The sequence below is a fragment of the Erythrolamprus reginae genome, chromosome 10, assembly GCF_031021105.1.
Source record: "Erythrolamprus reginae isolate rEryReg1 chromosome 10, rEryReg1.hap1, whole genome shotgun sequence".
NCBI lineage: Eukaryota > Metazoa > Chordata > Lepidosauria > Squamata > Dipsadidae > Erythrolamprus > Erythrolamprus reginae.
In genome coordinates this window covers 7,418,370-7,434,381 of record NC_091959.1, presented here as the reverse complement: position 1 = coordinate 7,434,381, position 16,012 = coordinate 7,418,370, and the positions used below count along the sequence as shown (strand labels likewise).

Sequence of the window (16,012 nt, the reverse complement as noted above, 5' to 3'; positions counted from 1 at the left end):
AGCCCCGACCTCCCACTAGCCCTTCTTTCTGCCGGCTGTGGATGATGGGCCTTGGGAAGGCAGACGGGTCCCTTAGGGAAAGGGGGAGAGTCCGATTCTGAGGCGATTGTAGCGACGAGGCCCCGATCCCTCCGCGCCGGTAGGGCTGGAGGGAAAAAAAGTCCCGAGGCCCCGCCTTCCCGGTGGGGGGAAAACGCCGCCGAGATTGGAAAGGGGGCGGAGCGACGGGCGGCGGAGGGGTTCGCGCAACCGGGGGGGGGGGAAGAGAGGGAAGGCGGGGCCTCCGCGAATCACCTTGAGGCTGCGCCGCGCCGGCCTCCGCTGCTCAGAGAAGTCGAGACTCTCCGCGGGAACTGACCTTTGGAAGCCGGGTAGGTGTGGAAGGGAGGGGCGGGTGGGCGAGGAGCGGACGCTTTTCCTGCAGCAGCAGGAGCCTCCACTCGCGTTGCCCAACCCTCCGACTCCCGGTCCCATCATTCCCTGCCGGGAGCGCGGCTTCTCTCCCGCGTCCCCTGCGGAGCAGCAATTGCAACTGCGCGTGCTTGGGGGGGGGGGGAGGTCGTGAGAGAAAGAAAGGCGCGATGTGCCGAGGGAGGTTGGGGAGGGGGCGCTTTGCAAGGGAGATGCTGCCAATCATCCCACCTCGTTTGCACCCCCTTTATATTTTCTATCCAGCGGCCCTTCCCGCCCGGGTGTCGCGTGCAGACACGTGCGAACGGGTCCCCCCCCACCCCAGTGTAAGATAAGCTGTCACTCAGCAACCCCGAATAGGAAACGGATCTGAAGCTCTTTATATTCCTGGCTTGCAAAAAAGGGGAGAGAGCCGGGAAGCCGCCTTTCCGTCCCCTGAGGGGAGCTGCGCGTCGTCGTCCCGTCCTCCCCCCCGGGCGTGGGCCGTGAAGGGAGCGGCTTGGCGCGCGGCCCTTTGTCCGGGGCAACCGCCTCCCCAGCTCCGGAAACGAGGGGTGGTCTCAGCGCGCCTGCGCGGCGGCTTCTAAGGAAAACTCGAGCGCGCGCGTGCTCGGCCCGGCCTTTTGCTTGGAAATCCAAGGAAGGTTCCCCGCCGGGAGCCTTTGGCGGGTTGTCGGCCGGCCTTTCCCAGCACCGGCCCCGGGATGCTGTGGAGGCTCCAATTGGGTAGGCCAAGTGGGCTCTGCAATGTATGACGCGCGGACTTCAACTCCCAGAATTCCTGAGCATAGCATGACTGGCCCAGGAATTCTGGGAGTTGAAGTCCACATGTCATAGAGGAGCCAACTTTGCCTACCCCTGCTGTGGAGAGGAGCAGCCCAGGCTCTCCCTGCAGGTTGAGGAAGGCCGGCAAGGATGCTCTCTTTGGACCCCTTCCTTTTCCTCCTCCCCATTCTCGCATCTCTTCCTAGGCTCTCCATTAGTTTTGTCTCTCTCCCCCACATGCAAGGCCTTCACTGTGGAGAGGAGGTTGGGGGGACCCCAAGGTTGGCTCAATCTTCCCTCCTTCCCTGGTGGGCCAAATGAGGACCCAGATTGTTGGGGGGCAAATATGCATCTGAAAAAAAAATGGTGCCCATGGCCAGAAATCTGAGGGCCCCCCAGAAGCCTGGGGTTGGCCTGGCCTGGCTGCCATTCCAGGAGCTTTTGGTTCTCTGCCACGAGGAGGAAGGGAGATGGGGCAGGACAGATCTGGTTGCACCTCGCCTCCTCTGACCTGCCTCTCCCCCCCCTTGAAAGGATCTGGAAAGGCAAAGGACCAGATCATAAATCAAGGCAGACAGACGGGGTTTTTTATATACATATACATAAATGCTAAATCTATGCCTGCTTTATGGAGCGGGGCAGATATATATAAATAAAAATATATGGTATATACTGTGTGTGTATGTGTATGTATGTATATATGCCCTGCTCCATAAACGATAGATAGATAGAATTAGATAGATAGATAGATAGATAGATAGATAGATAGATAGATAGAAATAAATATTCTCATTGAATACTTTTTTCTGTACAAAGTTGAATATGCACCACAGCATGTGAAATTGATTGTCAATCCCTGTTGCTTATAGTTATAGTTTATAGTTTATTAGATTTGTATGCCGCCCCTCTCCGAAGACTCCTAAGTGGACAGTTTGATTTCACAGAAGTTTAATTTACATGGAGTTATATTGTGTTGTGTTGTAAAATAAGTATTTCCTTTATTTTTTTTGAGCAGTGTATATATATGTGTGCGTGAGTGTGTGATTTTTTTTGTCGAGTCACCCTGGTATATTGAAGGAGCATCACAGCTTCCACGAGGGGCCATATTCCAAGGCAATTAAGTTTTTTATAGCCGACAACTATAATCTATAAGTGTAACATATTTTTGCAGATAATGAAAAGGAAGAGAGGCCGCTATCAATCTATTTTAAAGATCTATTGCAAATAAGCCCAAAATAGATCTATAGTAATCTCCCTTCCTTTTCATTATCAGTAAAAATATGTTACACACACACACACACAAATATTTGCTCCGCTCCATAAAGCAGGCATAGATTTAGCATCCCTGTTCTCCTCTTCAAGGGCGTGTATTGCTTTCCCCATTTTTGCAAATCTTTTATTAGCCCCTTGTGAAGGTGAGCATGCTCTCCTTCAGACGTTTTGGCCATGATGTGGCATTTTCTGGCATGACCTTCCTTGCTGCCGCATGCTTCCAGATGCGGTACAAAAGTAATGAATCACTTTCACTAATATTTGCGTCTTGCCTTTCTGCAGCGAAAAATGCCTTGTGCATAACTAAATTGTTTTCTAATTTCTGAACTGGCAGTCAATTCCCCTTTTATGTTGGTTTGGTTGGGTGGGTAGGGGGAATTTGGATGCTGCAGCCTCAGGGCAACATTTTTCAAAGATGCACTCAGAATATTAGCTTAAAATTACTTGCTAGTGGTAAAACAGGTTTCTGTAGTTTGGTGCCTTCAGGGCTCTCTCCCAATGCAGGGCATGGTGGTTGAAGATTATAGAGGTTATAGTGTCATCCAGGGAGGTAGGAGATTATAAGGTAGGTAGTGCACACAACTGCCCTAGGGGATACATGCCTCTTAATTTTAAAAAAAGGAAATTGCTACCTTCCATTGTCAGAAGTAAAGTTGGATTCTTCCCGCTGATTTTGCTATTGTTTACTCTTGCCAGTTACATTCCAAAATCTTTTGTGATGCTGCACAAATTGGTCCTGTTATGTGTTCCTACTCCACCCTCCCAGGAAAAAAACAAGCAGAAAATCTAAATGTATTTATTTTAAAGGTACCAGAGCTCAGTGCAAAGTTATATCTCAGTTAAATAGCAATCTCCCCCCATTGAGTTGAGGGTCTTCAAAGCATTCAAAGGCCACGTGGTGGGAGTCTGGGACAAAGAACCTGAGGGTGGTGGGGAGATGCTTCATTCCACCAGACTTTGGATCTTCTTACAAATCCCACCACCCCAAAAAGAACAAACTTTGGATGTGCTCTTCAGAAGACACAGCTTTCCAAATTTTCATGAGAGATCAGGTTTCCATCCCCCCCATCTCCCAAGTCCTCCCAATGTTCCTAAATTTTAATTAATATGGGCAGATGGTAGCAATGTGATGCAATGTTCCTTACTCGGAAGGAGGAAATGACTGTGCAGAATGGTTGAGCACAAGAGAATTTTGACTTGCAAATCTTTGCTGCTGCTTCTTAAATCTTGATATTGACCATGCATGGGAATTGCTGCCAATTAAAGTGCTATATCAGCTTTCTAAGGCTGCAAGATGAAGGGTTTTTTTTGTGGGTGGGTGGGGAACAAATGTGAGAACGTCCCACATCTGAGGAAGGTTTCCTCAACGGATTTCTGGCAAGCATGCTTTACCCCCACCTACCCCTTTCTCCCATTGTGGTACCCTACTCTCTCCTGCAACGTGAATTTTGGGAGACAAATAATAAGAGAATTTTCATACTAATAGTCCATGAATTACTATTGATCAAAAGTTCTGGTAGTGCCAATTTAAGTAACGCAAGTTGAGATTTAACAGAAGGCTGGGGTGAGTACATTGCTGGTGAATATATGATAAATATTTATTTATTTATTTATTTTATTTATTTATTAGATTTGTATGCCGCCCCTCTCCGAAGACTCGGGGCGGCTAACAACAATGAAAAGACAATGTAAACAAATCTAATATTAAAAATAATCTAAAAAACCCCCATTTAAAGAACCACTCATACATACAAGCATACCATGTATAAATTCTATAAGCCTAGGGGGAAGGGAAATTTCAATTCCCCCATGCCTGACGACAGAGGTGGGTTTTAAGGAGCTTGCGAAAGGCAAGGAGGGTGGGGGCAACTCTGATATCTGGGGGGAGCTGGTTCCAGAGGGTCGGGGCCGCCACAGAGAAGGCTCTTCTCCTGGGTCCCAACAAACGACATTGCTTAGTCGATGGGACCTGGAGAAGGCCAACTCTGTGGGACCTAACCAGTCGCTCCAAAGAAGAAGGAAAGCACAGTTGCCTGCTTCAGAAATGTGTTCAAAACCCGGGTTTTCTGTGGCACGCCTGGCTTGAAGCAGATTGCTGTGAAAACTGGTGCATAATGTGGAAATAAGATACAATAGCAACTGGCTGCCAGTTTAATGGATGGTGGGGGGGGCAATAAAACTTCAGACACATGATGCAGCCAACATTTCAGGGTCCCTAAATTTAGCCAGAGCTTGTTCTGTTCCTGTCGGGATCATGTGTTCCATTTGGCTTATTTATTTGTTGTTGTCTTTTCAGAAAAAGTAAAACTGCAATTAGCTTAAAGATTGGTCACTTCAAATCTCAGGGCCTACAGGCAGGATGATTAAGAAAACCTTTTTTTTCTTTTTTTCAAATTTGGAGCCACCCATTTCCTTTTTAAGGAAAAATCATACCCGGATTGGAATGTTAGCAAACACGTTGTGTAGCATTGCAGCATTTAGTGTTGTTCCTTATCTAATTTAGCATTTCGGTAGCAACTCATAAAGTATGATTTTGAAGATTGTGACTGCTTGATTCCTGCTTTTAAGAGTTCGCATATTTTGGGCTGTGTTTCTCAGGTTAAGGCTTGTACTGTGGACTCACTAGTCTAAATCAACTTTCTGCAACAGAGGTAAACTCTCCCCCCACCCCCAATTTTTATTTTAAATAAATCAGCACCTTTAATAACTTATGGTAGCTACTGTGGATGTCTCTTACAGACTCATATTTCCAAAATTGATCGAGCTGTGTTAAAGGCACACTTAGATTGCAGGAAAGAGAAATACTTAATAATAATAATAATAATAATAATAATAATAATAATAATAATAATAAACAACATTTATTTATAATGCCCTTTTAACAACAGCAAGCCATAAACAACTAACAAAGATAAACAGTAGGCAATACACACACTTAGAAACATAGAAGATTGAGGGCAGAAAAAGACCTCATGGTCCATCTAATCTGCCCTTATACTATTTCCTGTATTTTATCTTAGTATGGATATACAGTATGTTTATCCCAGGCATGTTTAAATTCAGTTACTGTGGATTTACCAACCAAGTCTACTGGAAGTTTGTTCCAAGGATCTACTACTCTTTCAGTAAAATAATATTTTCTCATGTTGCTTTTGATCTTTCCCCCAACTAACTTTAACTAGAACACATCTAATAAAACCACATGATAAATCTGTATGTAGCTTGCACTTCGGATTTGTGTAAAACCGACAAACATTAACAATTTTAACAATTGCAAACGCCTGAATTGCAACAAAAATTGACTTGTGATATTTCCTACTAAAGCTCTGGGGTAATTTGTATAAATCTCCCTTCTCCATTTATATTGGAGTGGAACCTAAATAAAACCACCTTGACTACAAAGATTTACCCTTAAAACTCCCAGCATATGTCTTTCTCATCCCCCAAAAGTGAATTGATTGAGCTCAGGGAGAACAGTTAGCATCAGTGCCTTTCTGCAAATACTTGGGACAAAGCAGAAAATATTTTATGCCGCTGCAGAATTGCTGCTTCCTTAGGAATCCAGCTGCATTGGGCTTTCTTGGTATTGTACAGAGGAAGGGCCCCACGTGCAGAGGAAGGGCCCCACGTGTTGAATTAGGGATTCTCCATTGTGGTACTTAAGTCGAAAGCAAGCAGCATCTTCCATGACGTAAAGAGCTAGCTTTGACTAAGGCCTCTGGGGAGCGGAGGGGGGGGCAGCTCTCGCTTTAAAGCCATGCGCACAGGGGAAATTGCACGTAGCATAGGGCGGAGCTGCAGAACGGAAAGCAGAGTCAGTCTGAAGCCCTGGAAATAACAGCAGTCCAAATATTCCGCTCGGATTCAGAAGCAATGTCACCTGGCGGAGCCCTGTTTAAAACTGAGAAATCGTTATTAAGTGATGGCTGTTGTTTTAGATGCTTAAACGTTCTTCCCGAAGTGAAATTGGGGTGGCTCTTTTGTTTGCGTTAGGGCAATGTTATATTCTTAAATGCGTCTTGCTTAAAAAGTTTTTATTTTTCTCATTTTGTTCTTTGAAATCTGCAAAGCTTTCAGGAGGGAAGTGTTGTTTTTTTTAAAGTGAACACAAGAACAAGGGGACACAATCTGAAGTTAGTTGGGGGAAAGATCAAAAGCAACATGAGAAAATATTATTTGACTGAAAGAGTAGTAGATCCTTGGAACAAACTCCCAGCAGACGTGGTTGGTAAATCCACAGTAACTGAATTTAAACATGCCTGGGATAAACATATATCCATCCTAAGATAAAATACAGAAAATAGTATAAGGGCAGACTAGATGGACCATGAGGTCTTTTTCTGCCATCAGTCTTCTATGTTTCTATGTTTCTTAGCTGAGCTGTGACTTCTGACGGAACCAAAATGCTCTTTTATGCTTGAGCGTGTTTGTCCTGTGAAGGTGTTCTAGAGTTAACTGAACTTTAAAAATCGCTTTAATTCATGAACTTTATGCATTAATGGCTAGATTTATATCCTGCCTTTATTTTGCACAATATGGTGGTTTATTACTTGGATTTGTATGCCGCCCCTCTCCGAAGACTCGGATTTGAAATTAAATATATAAGATTTTAAGAGAAAAAAAAGATTAAAATAAGATAAAGATTTATTTTTGTCTTTTTAACCCTTTGAAGATTTATTTGCCTACACCTTAAGTGCTGCAGTGGTGCCTTGGCAGTGGTTCAGTTTGTATTTTTGCCATAATTTTTGCCTTGTATTTAGCAGAAAGGCCTCTGAGGTTTTTACACCATCACTCCTAGTCCTATCTGGGCTTGGATCATGGATATGGATAGTGCAGCATGGTGCAGTGGCTGTTGCATGGAATTACATGGAATTCAGAAGAGTAGCTCATATATGTTTCTACACATACACACACACACACAAAGACACACACACACCCATCGCCCTCAGTCGGTTATGTTAAATTTGCTCCATCTCCTAAGAATATAAGTAATAGGAAACAAGCATCTGATGAATCAGGGAGGCATTTTTTTTTTTACCTCTTGAGACTTCATAAAATGTTTTATCCTTTAAAAAAAAATGATTGTTTTTATATTAATGACTTTTAATTGTTTTAATTTGGATTTGTACTGTTTCTGTTGTTGTGAGCCACCCCAAGTCTTCGGAGAGGGGCAGCATACAAATCTAATAAATAATAATAATAATTGTATTTATTTTTTATTTTTTTTAAAAAATAATTTTTATTGAGATTTTCCTAGTTGAAAAACAAAACAACACAAAACACAGACATATAAAATGCACAGACATAAAATATAATTCCACTAGTACAGCTTTGCAGCATCATAATTCTCCTTCTCAATTCTACATTTTTCCTAATTGTGGCTATTATATTATATTATATTTGAACATTTTATTGTCTTTATCTCTTCATTTTATATCCTATTAATTGATAGTTATAATTAAAGAATTAATTATATAAGCATATATAATTTTCAAATTCAGCAAAAAAACATGACACACACACACATATGTATGTATATATGTATGTATGTATGTGTGTGTGTGTATGTGTGTGTATATATATATATATTTGTTTTCGTAAATTTTCACGGGTATATGTATGTGTGTGTGTATATATATATATATATATACACACATACACACACACACACACACACACACATATATATATATATATGTAGATTGTTCTGAGTTCGGGTTTTGCCCTGTGTAATATTTTGCATGTCTATGCGACGTTTCGGTGAAATCACATTCACCATCATCAGGCTGAAGTTTCAAGCTTCGTGCTGTTGTAAAAACTTGAAACTTCAGCCTGATGTTGGTGAATGTGATTTCACCGAAACGATTTATTAGATTTATATGCTGCCCTTCTCGGAGGACGTGTGTGTGTGTGTGTGTATACACAGACACACACATTATATTATATTATAGATGTTAAAGAATTAATTATATAAGCATATAATTAGGATTATATAATTATTTATTTAACATCTATAATTGCTTAGTGAATAGTATCCGGGTCCATATATATTGCGTACAATTCTGATAAGGACATTATATTTCAAATATGAATAATCCTACTTTTTCAACTGCTAACATTTGTGTATACATAGTCATCATAATATGTTCTATTCTGTTTCACAATGCGTACTATTTCCCCAATTTCTACTTTCTACTTCTTTTTTCTAGCGCTTATCAAAATTAACCACCATGTGAGAAAGTACTGAAGTGTTTTATTATCCTTGAATACAGAATTGCTTTTACGAGGACTAAATGGAACTCCTAGAGACCAAAAGAGACGTTCAGAGCTCAGGCTACTCTTGTTTCAGGTTGAAAGCGCCTCCCAAATGAAAGTGTCCCCTCTCTCGCCCTCAAAGTAGAGTATTTCTGAGAATTCTGTGCATGGAATATTTAGAGAGAGAGAGCATTTGGTGATGCCGGCTCTTGAATGTAAATTTCAATAACTCTAATTTTTGTCTTTTTGCTTTAGATCTCAACTCACAGCAACCATGTCTGCCATCGATGCTTTCATTCAGAACCAGCAGCTGCACGCTGCCATGGCTGACACTTTCTTGGAACACATGTGCCGACTGGACATTGATTCCCCGCCAATCACCGCAAGAAACACTGGCATTATCTGCACCATTGGTAGGTTAAGGATGAGCCCCCAAATTGTGCTTGTCTTGGGACACTCCAGCTCAGTTCACATACTGAAAGTCTGTCTAGCTAAGAGACTTTCTATTTAAATCTCGTCCCTAGAATATTTTCAAATTAATCCATTGACCTACTACATCAGGAAGTTCGACATACTTGCGATACAGATTACTTGCGGGACCGCCTTCTGCCACATGAGTCCCAGCGACCGGTTAGGTCCCACAGAGTCGGCCTTCTCCAGGTCCCGTCAACTAGACAATGTCACTTGGTGGGGCCTAGGGGAAGAGCCTTCTCTGTGGCGGCCCCGACCCTCTGGAATCAGCTCCCCCTGGAGATTCGCTCTTCCCTCACTCTCCTCGCACTTTCACAAGAGTCTTAAGACTCATTTATGCCGCCAGGCTTGAGGCGATTAGATCTCAGCCCCCTGGCTGACAAAATGTTTGTACGGCTGTTGTTTGAATGGGTATGAGTGATTTTTAACATGGTGGGGGAACTGAACTTCCTGTAGGCAGAGGGAAAAGGACACCGTGCTAGGATGAGACTCTATGGTGGGGGAATTGAACTTCCGGTTGGCAGAGGGAAAAGGACACCACGCTAGGATCAGACTCTATGGTGGGGGAACGAGACTTCTGGTTGGCGGAGGAAAAAGGATGCTATGGTGGGAGAACTGGACTTCCGGTCGCCTCCAGAATTCAAATAATTAGTAATAAGAACATTTAAAAAAACATAATAATAATTAAGCATTCGAATTAACAATTATACAGAACAATTGAAGTAAGACGTGATAAAATGTTACATTTCGCGGTCCCCAGGTTTGGTCACAAAGCCAAGTCTTCACAGCCTTTCGGAAGGATAGTAGGGTGGGAGCAGTGCAGACATCGGGGGGTAGTTGGTTCCATAACTGGGGCAGCCACAGAGAAGGCTCTTCATCGCGGGCCCATCAACTTGCATTGTTTAGCCCATGGGATCTGGAGGAGGCCAACTCCCTATGATCTGATTAGTCTCTGGGAGGTATATGGCAGGAGAGGTCTCGTAGATAGGCTGGTCCTAAGCCATGTAGGGCTTTGTAGGTAATAACCAACACCTACTACTGGAATATGTGCTCTGGGCTATTCTGTGAGTTGTGTTCATGTGGTGCCTTAATCATTAAACACGACTCCAATTCCAATAGAGAGAAATTCCCTGAAGATTGGCTCCAGCATAAGTCCAAAAGCTCAGAAGAGTAAATCTGTGACCGACCCAAATTCATTCTTGTATCATTTATCCTTGAACACATACGTTCACGTTCATTCGTGAGACCTCCTACCATTTCAGACAATGTCTTTTCATGTAATTTTTATTTAAAATCAGGACACCGGATAGATGCCAAGTAAAGAAAAGCGAGTTGGAAACTTGTAGAGGAAGTGTCTGGTCTTAGTTGATAAGGACGTAGGGATTTTTAAAAATGGGTCTTTGCTCACAAAAGTTGTTTTTTTTTTAGGTCCGGCTTCTCGGTCAGTAGAAATGCTGAAACAAATGATTAAAGCTGGAATGAACGTCGCCCGTCTCAACTTCTCTCACGGAACTCACGAGGTACGGAAAAAAAATCAAGATAAACGGCAGAAATGGATAGGAATGGAAAGAGCCTCTTTCTGACATACAAGTGAAACGGCAGTGATAGAATATTCTTATTCAGTAACCCTGAATTCAGTAATCCAGACTAATCTTGGCTTACAGATTTAGGGTTGTCATTTCCAGGTGTCCTGCTTGACGAAGCCGTGTCCAACTTCATAAAACAAATTCTTAACAAATGTAGACGCAAAAGTTCTTTTGCATATGTGCATGGCGCATTGCTGTCCCTTTTCGGGTGAAATGAGATTGGATTATTCCTTAAGGCTGAGGACTGTTCGCTGCCTTCTCCTTAGTTGACTTAAATGGTCTTCCCTCTAGAGGTCAACGTGGATTGAATTACTCCCGGTTTCGGGTGACAGCAGGGCTCAAATGCCTGGATGAAACAAAACAAGAATTGCGAATATGGAATATGAAATGGGAAGGGCCTGAAGAAATATCGCATAATGATCTCCTGGCCATCTTAAAATAGGGGCTAAGAAGCTGTGTACAACTTCTGGACACATAGAACAGATATAAGAAGGTCAAAAAACCTTACCTCTCAAACCAGGACTGTCCCATGCTGAAATATAGTTCAGCTATCACTCCCCCTGTTGCTAGATCCTGCTCCATGCCTAGAATAGAATAGAATAGACTGGAATAGAATAGAATAGAATAGACTGGAATAGAATATTGGCCTAGTGTGATTGGACACGCAAGAAATTTGTCTTTGGTTCATCTGCTCTCAGTGTACATAAAAGAAAATATATATTTGTCAAAAATCATTAGGTACAACACTTAATGATTGTCATGGGGTCAAATAAGCAATGAAGAAACAATCAAAATTAATAAAATCTTAAAGTTACAGTCATAAGTGGGAGGAAATGGGTGATGGGAACGATGAGAAAAAAACTAGTCGCAATAATAGTGCAGACTTAGTAAATAGTTTGACAGGGTTGAGGGAATTATTTGTTTAGCAGAGTGATGGTGTTCGGGGAAAAACTGTTCTTATGTCCAGTTGTCTTGGTGTGCTCTGTAGTGATGTTTTGAGGGTAGGAGTTGAAACAGTTTATGTCCAGGATGTGAGCGGTCAGTAAATACAGTGCTCAAAAAAATAAAGGGAACACTTAAAAAAACAGACTATAACTTCAAGTAAATCAAACTTCTGTGAAATCAAACTGTCTGCTTAGGAAGCAACACTGATTGACAGTCAATTACACATGCTGTTGTGCAAATGGAATAGTTGTGCAAGTGAAATATTCACTGAGAATATTTCATTCATTCAGATCTAGGACGTGTTATTTGAGTGTTTCCTTTGAGCAGTATATTGTCACTGATTTGGTTAGTTCTTAAGTATCTCCGTAGATCTGAAATATGGTTGAAACAGATTTTTCCTTCCATGTGGTGCTCGAAAGCAAAAGAAGATTTTTGCTGGATATATTAACACTGCCAGGGACGAGGTGATAACATTTTAAAGGAACCAAGTAACTCCTGGAATGAAAGGTTTCCAATCTGATAAGGTAGCGCATCTGTTGGTCCAAAATAAATCAGAGCTGCCTTGGGGATCAGTTCTGTGGCCTTTGAAAAGCCCTGCACTTTAAGGTCACAAGAATTGTGGTACTTCGCAGGCGAAGAGGACAATCCCACCTCTATAAATAAAGCAGCCGTCTCAGCATTACAACTTCGCTTAGGAGAAACTCCCCACCAACTACGTGTTTCCTTAAAGGCCACCAGGCTGCGATTGGGTTCCAAAAAGGTCAGACGACAGACTGCACCATCTGACTAGCCGAGTTTTAGTTTCTTGCAGGGGTCTCCAACTTTGCAACTTTTAAGACTTATGGACTTCAACTCCCAGAGTTTTGCTGGCTGACGAACTCTGGGTGTTGAAGTCCACAAGCAGGGTATCCGGCAAACATGGAAATCAGGGAATTATCAGGGAAATCGGCGGTTCAGGAAATATCAGGGAATTAATCAGGGAATTCATGAAAAAAATGGAACAAATCGGGGAAAACAAACTATTAAAATGTTTAAAAGTCAGGGGAAAATCATTCGCACATTTTCAGCAGAATGTCAGGGGGAATTGTTGGCATGGGTGTCAAAACAAAGGAGTGTTTATGCATATGTTTTGGGAATGCCCAATAGTGCAGGAATTTTGGCAAAAAGTGAAAGAGGATATCAATAGAATGCTAAATATACAATGGACAATCACTAAGGAAATGGCATTACTAGTAAAAAGCAATAGAAAGCGCTCAGGCAGTAATAGTTTTGGGGTGGAAGGATGCGACAAAATGGACAATGCAAAATTGGTATAGGTACATGGTGGACCATATTCAATTTGAAATTATGGGGAAAAGGATAAATTCGGATAATGAAACTGAGTTGGGACAGCTGATGGGACGGTGGGACAAGGTAAGACGATATATGACGAGTAGAATCCGAGACCAAGCTACAAGAAATAAATTGGAATCACTCTATAATATGTAAACAGATATATTGCTCTTGGGTTAAGTGGACTATACAAGAAACACCCCCAATTTGGTGGTGGGGAATGTGTGTGTGTGTCGGGGTGGTGGGCACAAATCACTATACACTGTTTTATGTTGTGTGATATAAAAAGTGTTAAAAATCAATAAAAATATTTTTTTTTAAAAGTCAGGGGAAAATCATGTTTAAAAAAAACATCACAATGCAAGAGTCAAGCAAAAATTAGCATGATTGTGCAACAACTTGCTTCTTCAGCTACCGATATGTCTCCATGGCTTAGCCGTTTGGTATGACCTCATTTATGACCACGCCTTAACTAGATTGCAAGTTACAGGGAAATGTCAGGGAAATATCAGGGAATTTCAAAATGCTTTCCCTGTGGACACCCTGACAAGTCTCAAAGTTGCCACGGTTGGAGACCCCTGGTTTAGTGCACCAAAAATCCCCCCTCCCTTTTTAAAAAACTTGATCTTAAATTAATAAATTCTCAAGCATTGTATATACTTGTAGATGAGCTCATAATTTTAGGTGCCACAATACATCTCAAAAAGTCGGTTCAACTTACCATGGACGAACTTATCCACACATACGTATGGTGATAAAAGTCCTCATATATATTTGTGGATTTAAAACCCATTGGGCTATGCTGACCCATGAATGTTTAATTAAAATGCCATTATAGACAAATGTAAACACATAACATATTTCAAGCCTTATCTCAATTGCAGACGGCATATTTTTCATGATCTTTTTGTAGAACAGCTTACAGTGATCCCCCGATTATCGCGAGGGTTCCGTTCCAAGACCCCTCGCGATAATCGATTTTTCGGGATGTAGTGGTGCGGAAGTAAAAACACCATCTGCGCATGCGCGCCCCTTTTTCCATGGCCGCACATGCGCAGATGGTGGAGTTTGCGTGTGGGCGGCGGGAAGACCCAGGGAAGGTTCCCTCGGCCGCCCAACAGCTGATCTGCTCCGCAGCACGGCAGCAGCGAGGAGCCGAAGATGGGGTTTCCCGGTTGCCCAGGCAAAGGGGAAACCCCATCTTCGGCTCCTCGCTGCTGCCGCGCTGCAGAGCAGATCAGCTGTTGGGCGGCCGAGGGAACCTTCCCTGGGTCTTCCCGCCGCCCAGGCAAAGGGGAAACCCCAAGATCGCTTGCCGCTTCTCCGTCACCCGCCCGGCCGCTCGCTTGCCGCTTCTCCGTCACCCGCCCGCCCGGCCGCTCCCTTGCCGCTTGCCGCTTCTCTGTCACCCGCCCGCCCGGCCGCTCCCTTGCCGCTTCTCCGTCACCCGCCCGGCCGCTCGCTTGCCGCTTCTCCGTCACCCGCCCGGCCGCTCGCTTGCCGCTTCTCCGTCACCCGCCCGCCCGGCCGCTCGCTTGCCGCTCGAGAGCAAGAGGGGGAGAGATAGAGAAAGAGAGAGAAGGAAAGAAAGAGATGAGAGAGGGAGGAAGAGAGTGTGAGAGAGGAAGAAGCAAGATAGAGAAAGAGAGAGAGAAAGAAAGAAAGATGAGAAAGGAAGGGAGTGACGTCATCGGGTGGAAAAATCGCGATATAGCATTTCGCAAAGATCGAGATCGCGAAACTCGGGGGATCACTGTACTAGTGAGATGGGCTTATTCCCAAGTATGAGAGTATACAGTAGTTACTAAATTAAATCAACCACTGCTTCATGGTTTTCCTTAACTGACTTATAATTAAGGAGAATTTTTTCCTGTTCTGGAAATTTTTAAGAAGGGTTGGACAGCCTTTTGTCTGAAATGGCATAGGGTTTCTGGCCTAAGTAGGGGGCTGGACTAGAAGACCTCCAAGGTCCCTTCCAATTCTATTATTCTGTTGTACGTTTAGAATCTGGCAATGCAAATCAGAATAAAACTTTAGCAGAGTCTTGATCCTCCAGTAGTGAATTGAAATAGTTCTCTAGTTTAAAATGTCTTGTGGGATCTTGGCTTGATTTTTAAGCTAAGTTACACCCGGGGGTTCGTCGATAAATTCAGAGATATGCATAAACCAATTGTCCCATCAAAAAAACCAACAATGCTAGATGTGGTTTTAATGGAGGGTGTTTAGCAAATTGGAGCGGAGCGATTAAGCCAACCAAACCGTTACTCTCGTTGTAATGATTACATAATGTTTGTGTGATCCTTTCTTAGTATCATGCAGGAACAATCAAGAATGTAAGAGAAGCTACCGAAAGCCTTGCTTCCGATCCAATTTCCTACAGACCCGTTGCTGTTGCCTTGGATACTAAGGGCCCCGAGATTCGAACTGGGCTCATCAAAGGGGTAAGTGGGTTTCTCTCTTTGCGGTGATGTGGTTGTTGCAGTTTGGACTGTGGTTTATTCTATTTTGCAACCTTCTGACAAGCAAAATCCATGTGGGAAATAAACACAGTGATCCTCACCTATAGCAAGAAAGGTTGTAACTCAATAGCTCACTTAGCAACAGCAATGTTTGGCTCAATTGTGGTTGTAAGTCAGGAACTGCCTGTGCCTCGGGTGCCGAAAGCGTGTGCACACACCCTATTGCGCCTGCACGAGTGCCCACTCCCATAATTCAATGCCTGGGGAGGATGAAAATTGCCTTCCCCTACCCCTCGGAACCCCTCTGGAGGCCAGGGACATCCCATTTCCCAACTTCTAATGGGTCTGATAGGCCCGTTTTTCACCCTCCCTGGGCTCCAGAGGCTTCCCGGAGCCTGGCAAAGACAAAAATGCCCTCCCACATCCCCCAATGACCCTCCTGGAGCCCAAAAATGCCCTCGCAGAGCCTCTGTGAATGAAAAATCAGCCGGTGCTGAGCTAGGGCAATGGCTTGCG

General features: G+C 43.4%; 1 protein-coding gene across 1 annotated transcript in view; it reads left to right on the top strand.

Moving 5' to 3' along the window:
* The first annotated feature begins 201 nt into the window (after positions 1–201).
* PKM (pyruvate kinase M1/2) overlaps positions 202–16,012 on the top strand; it is a 36,051-nt gene continuing 20,240 nt past the window's right edge. The window contains exons 1-4 of the mRNA XM_070763625.1: positions 202–371; positions 8,959–9,116; positions 10,603–10,694; positions 15,347–15,478. Coding sequence (XP_070619726.1) covers positions 8,978–9,116; positions 10,603–10,694; positions 15,347–15,478 — 363 coding nt within the window. The 5' untranslated portion in view covers positions 202–371; positions 8,959–8,977. The remainder of the gene's footprint in view (positions 372–8,958; positions 9,117–10,602; positions 10,695–15,346; positions 15,479–16,012) is intronic.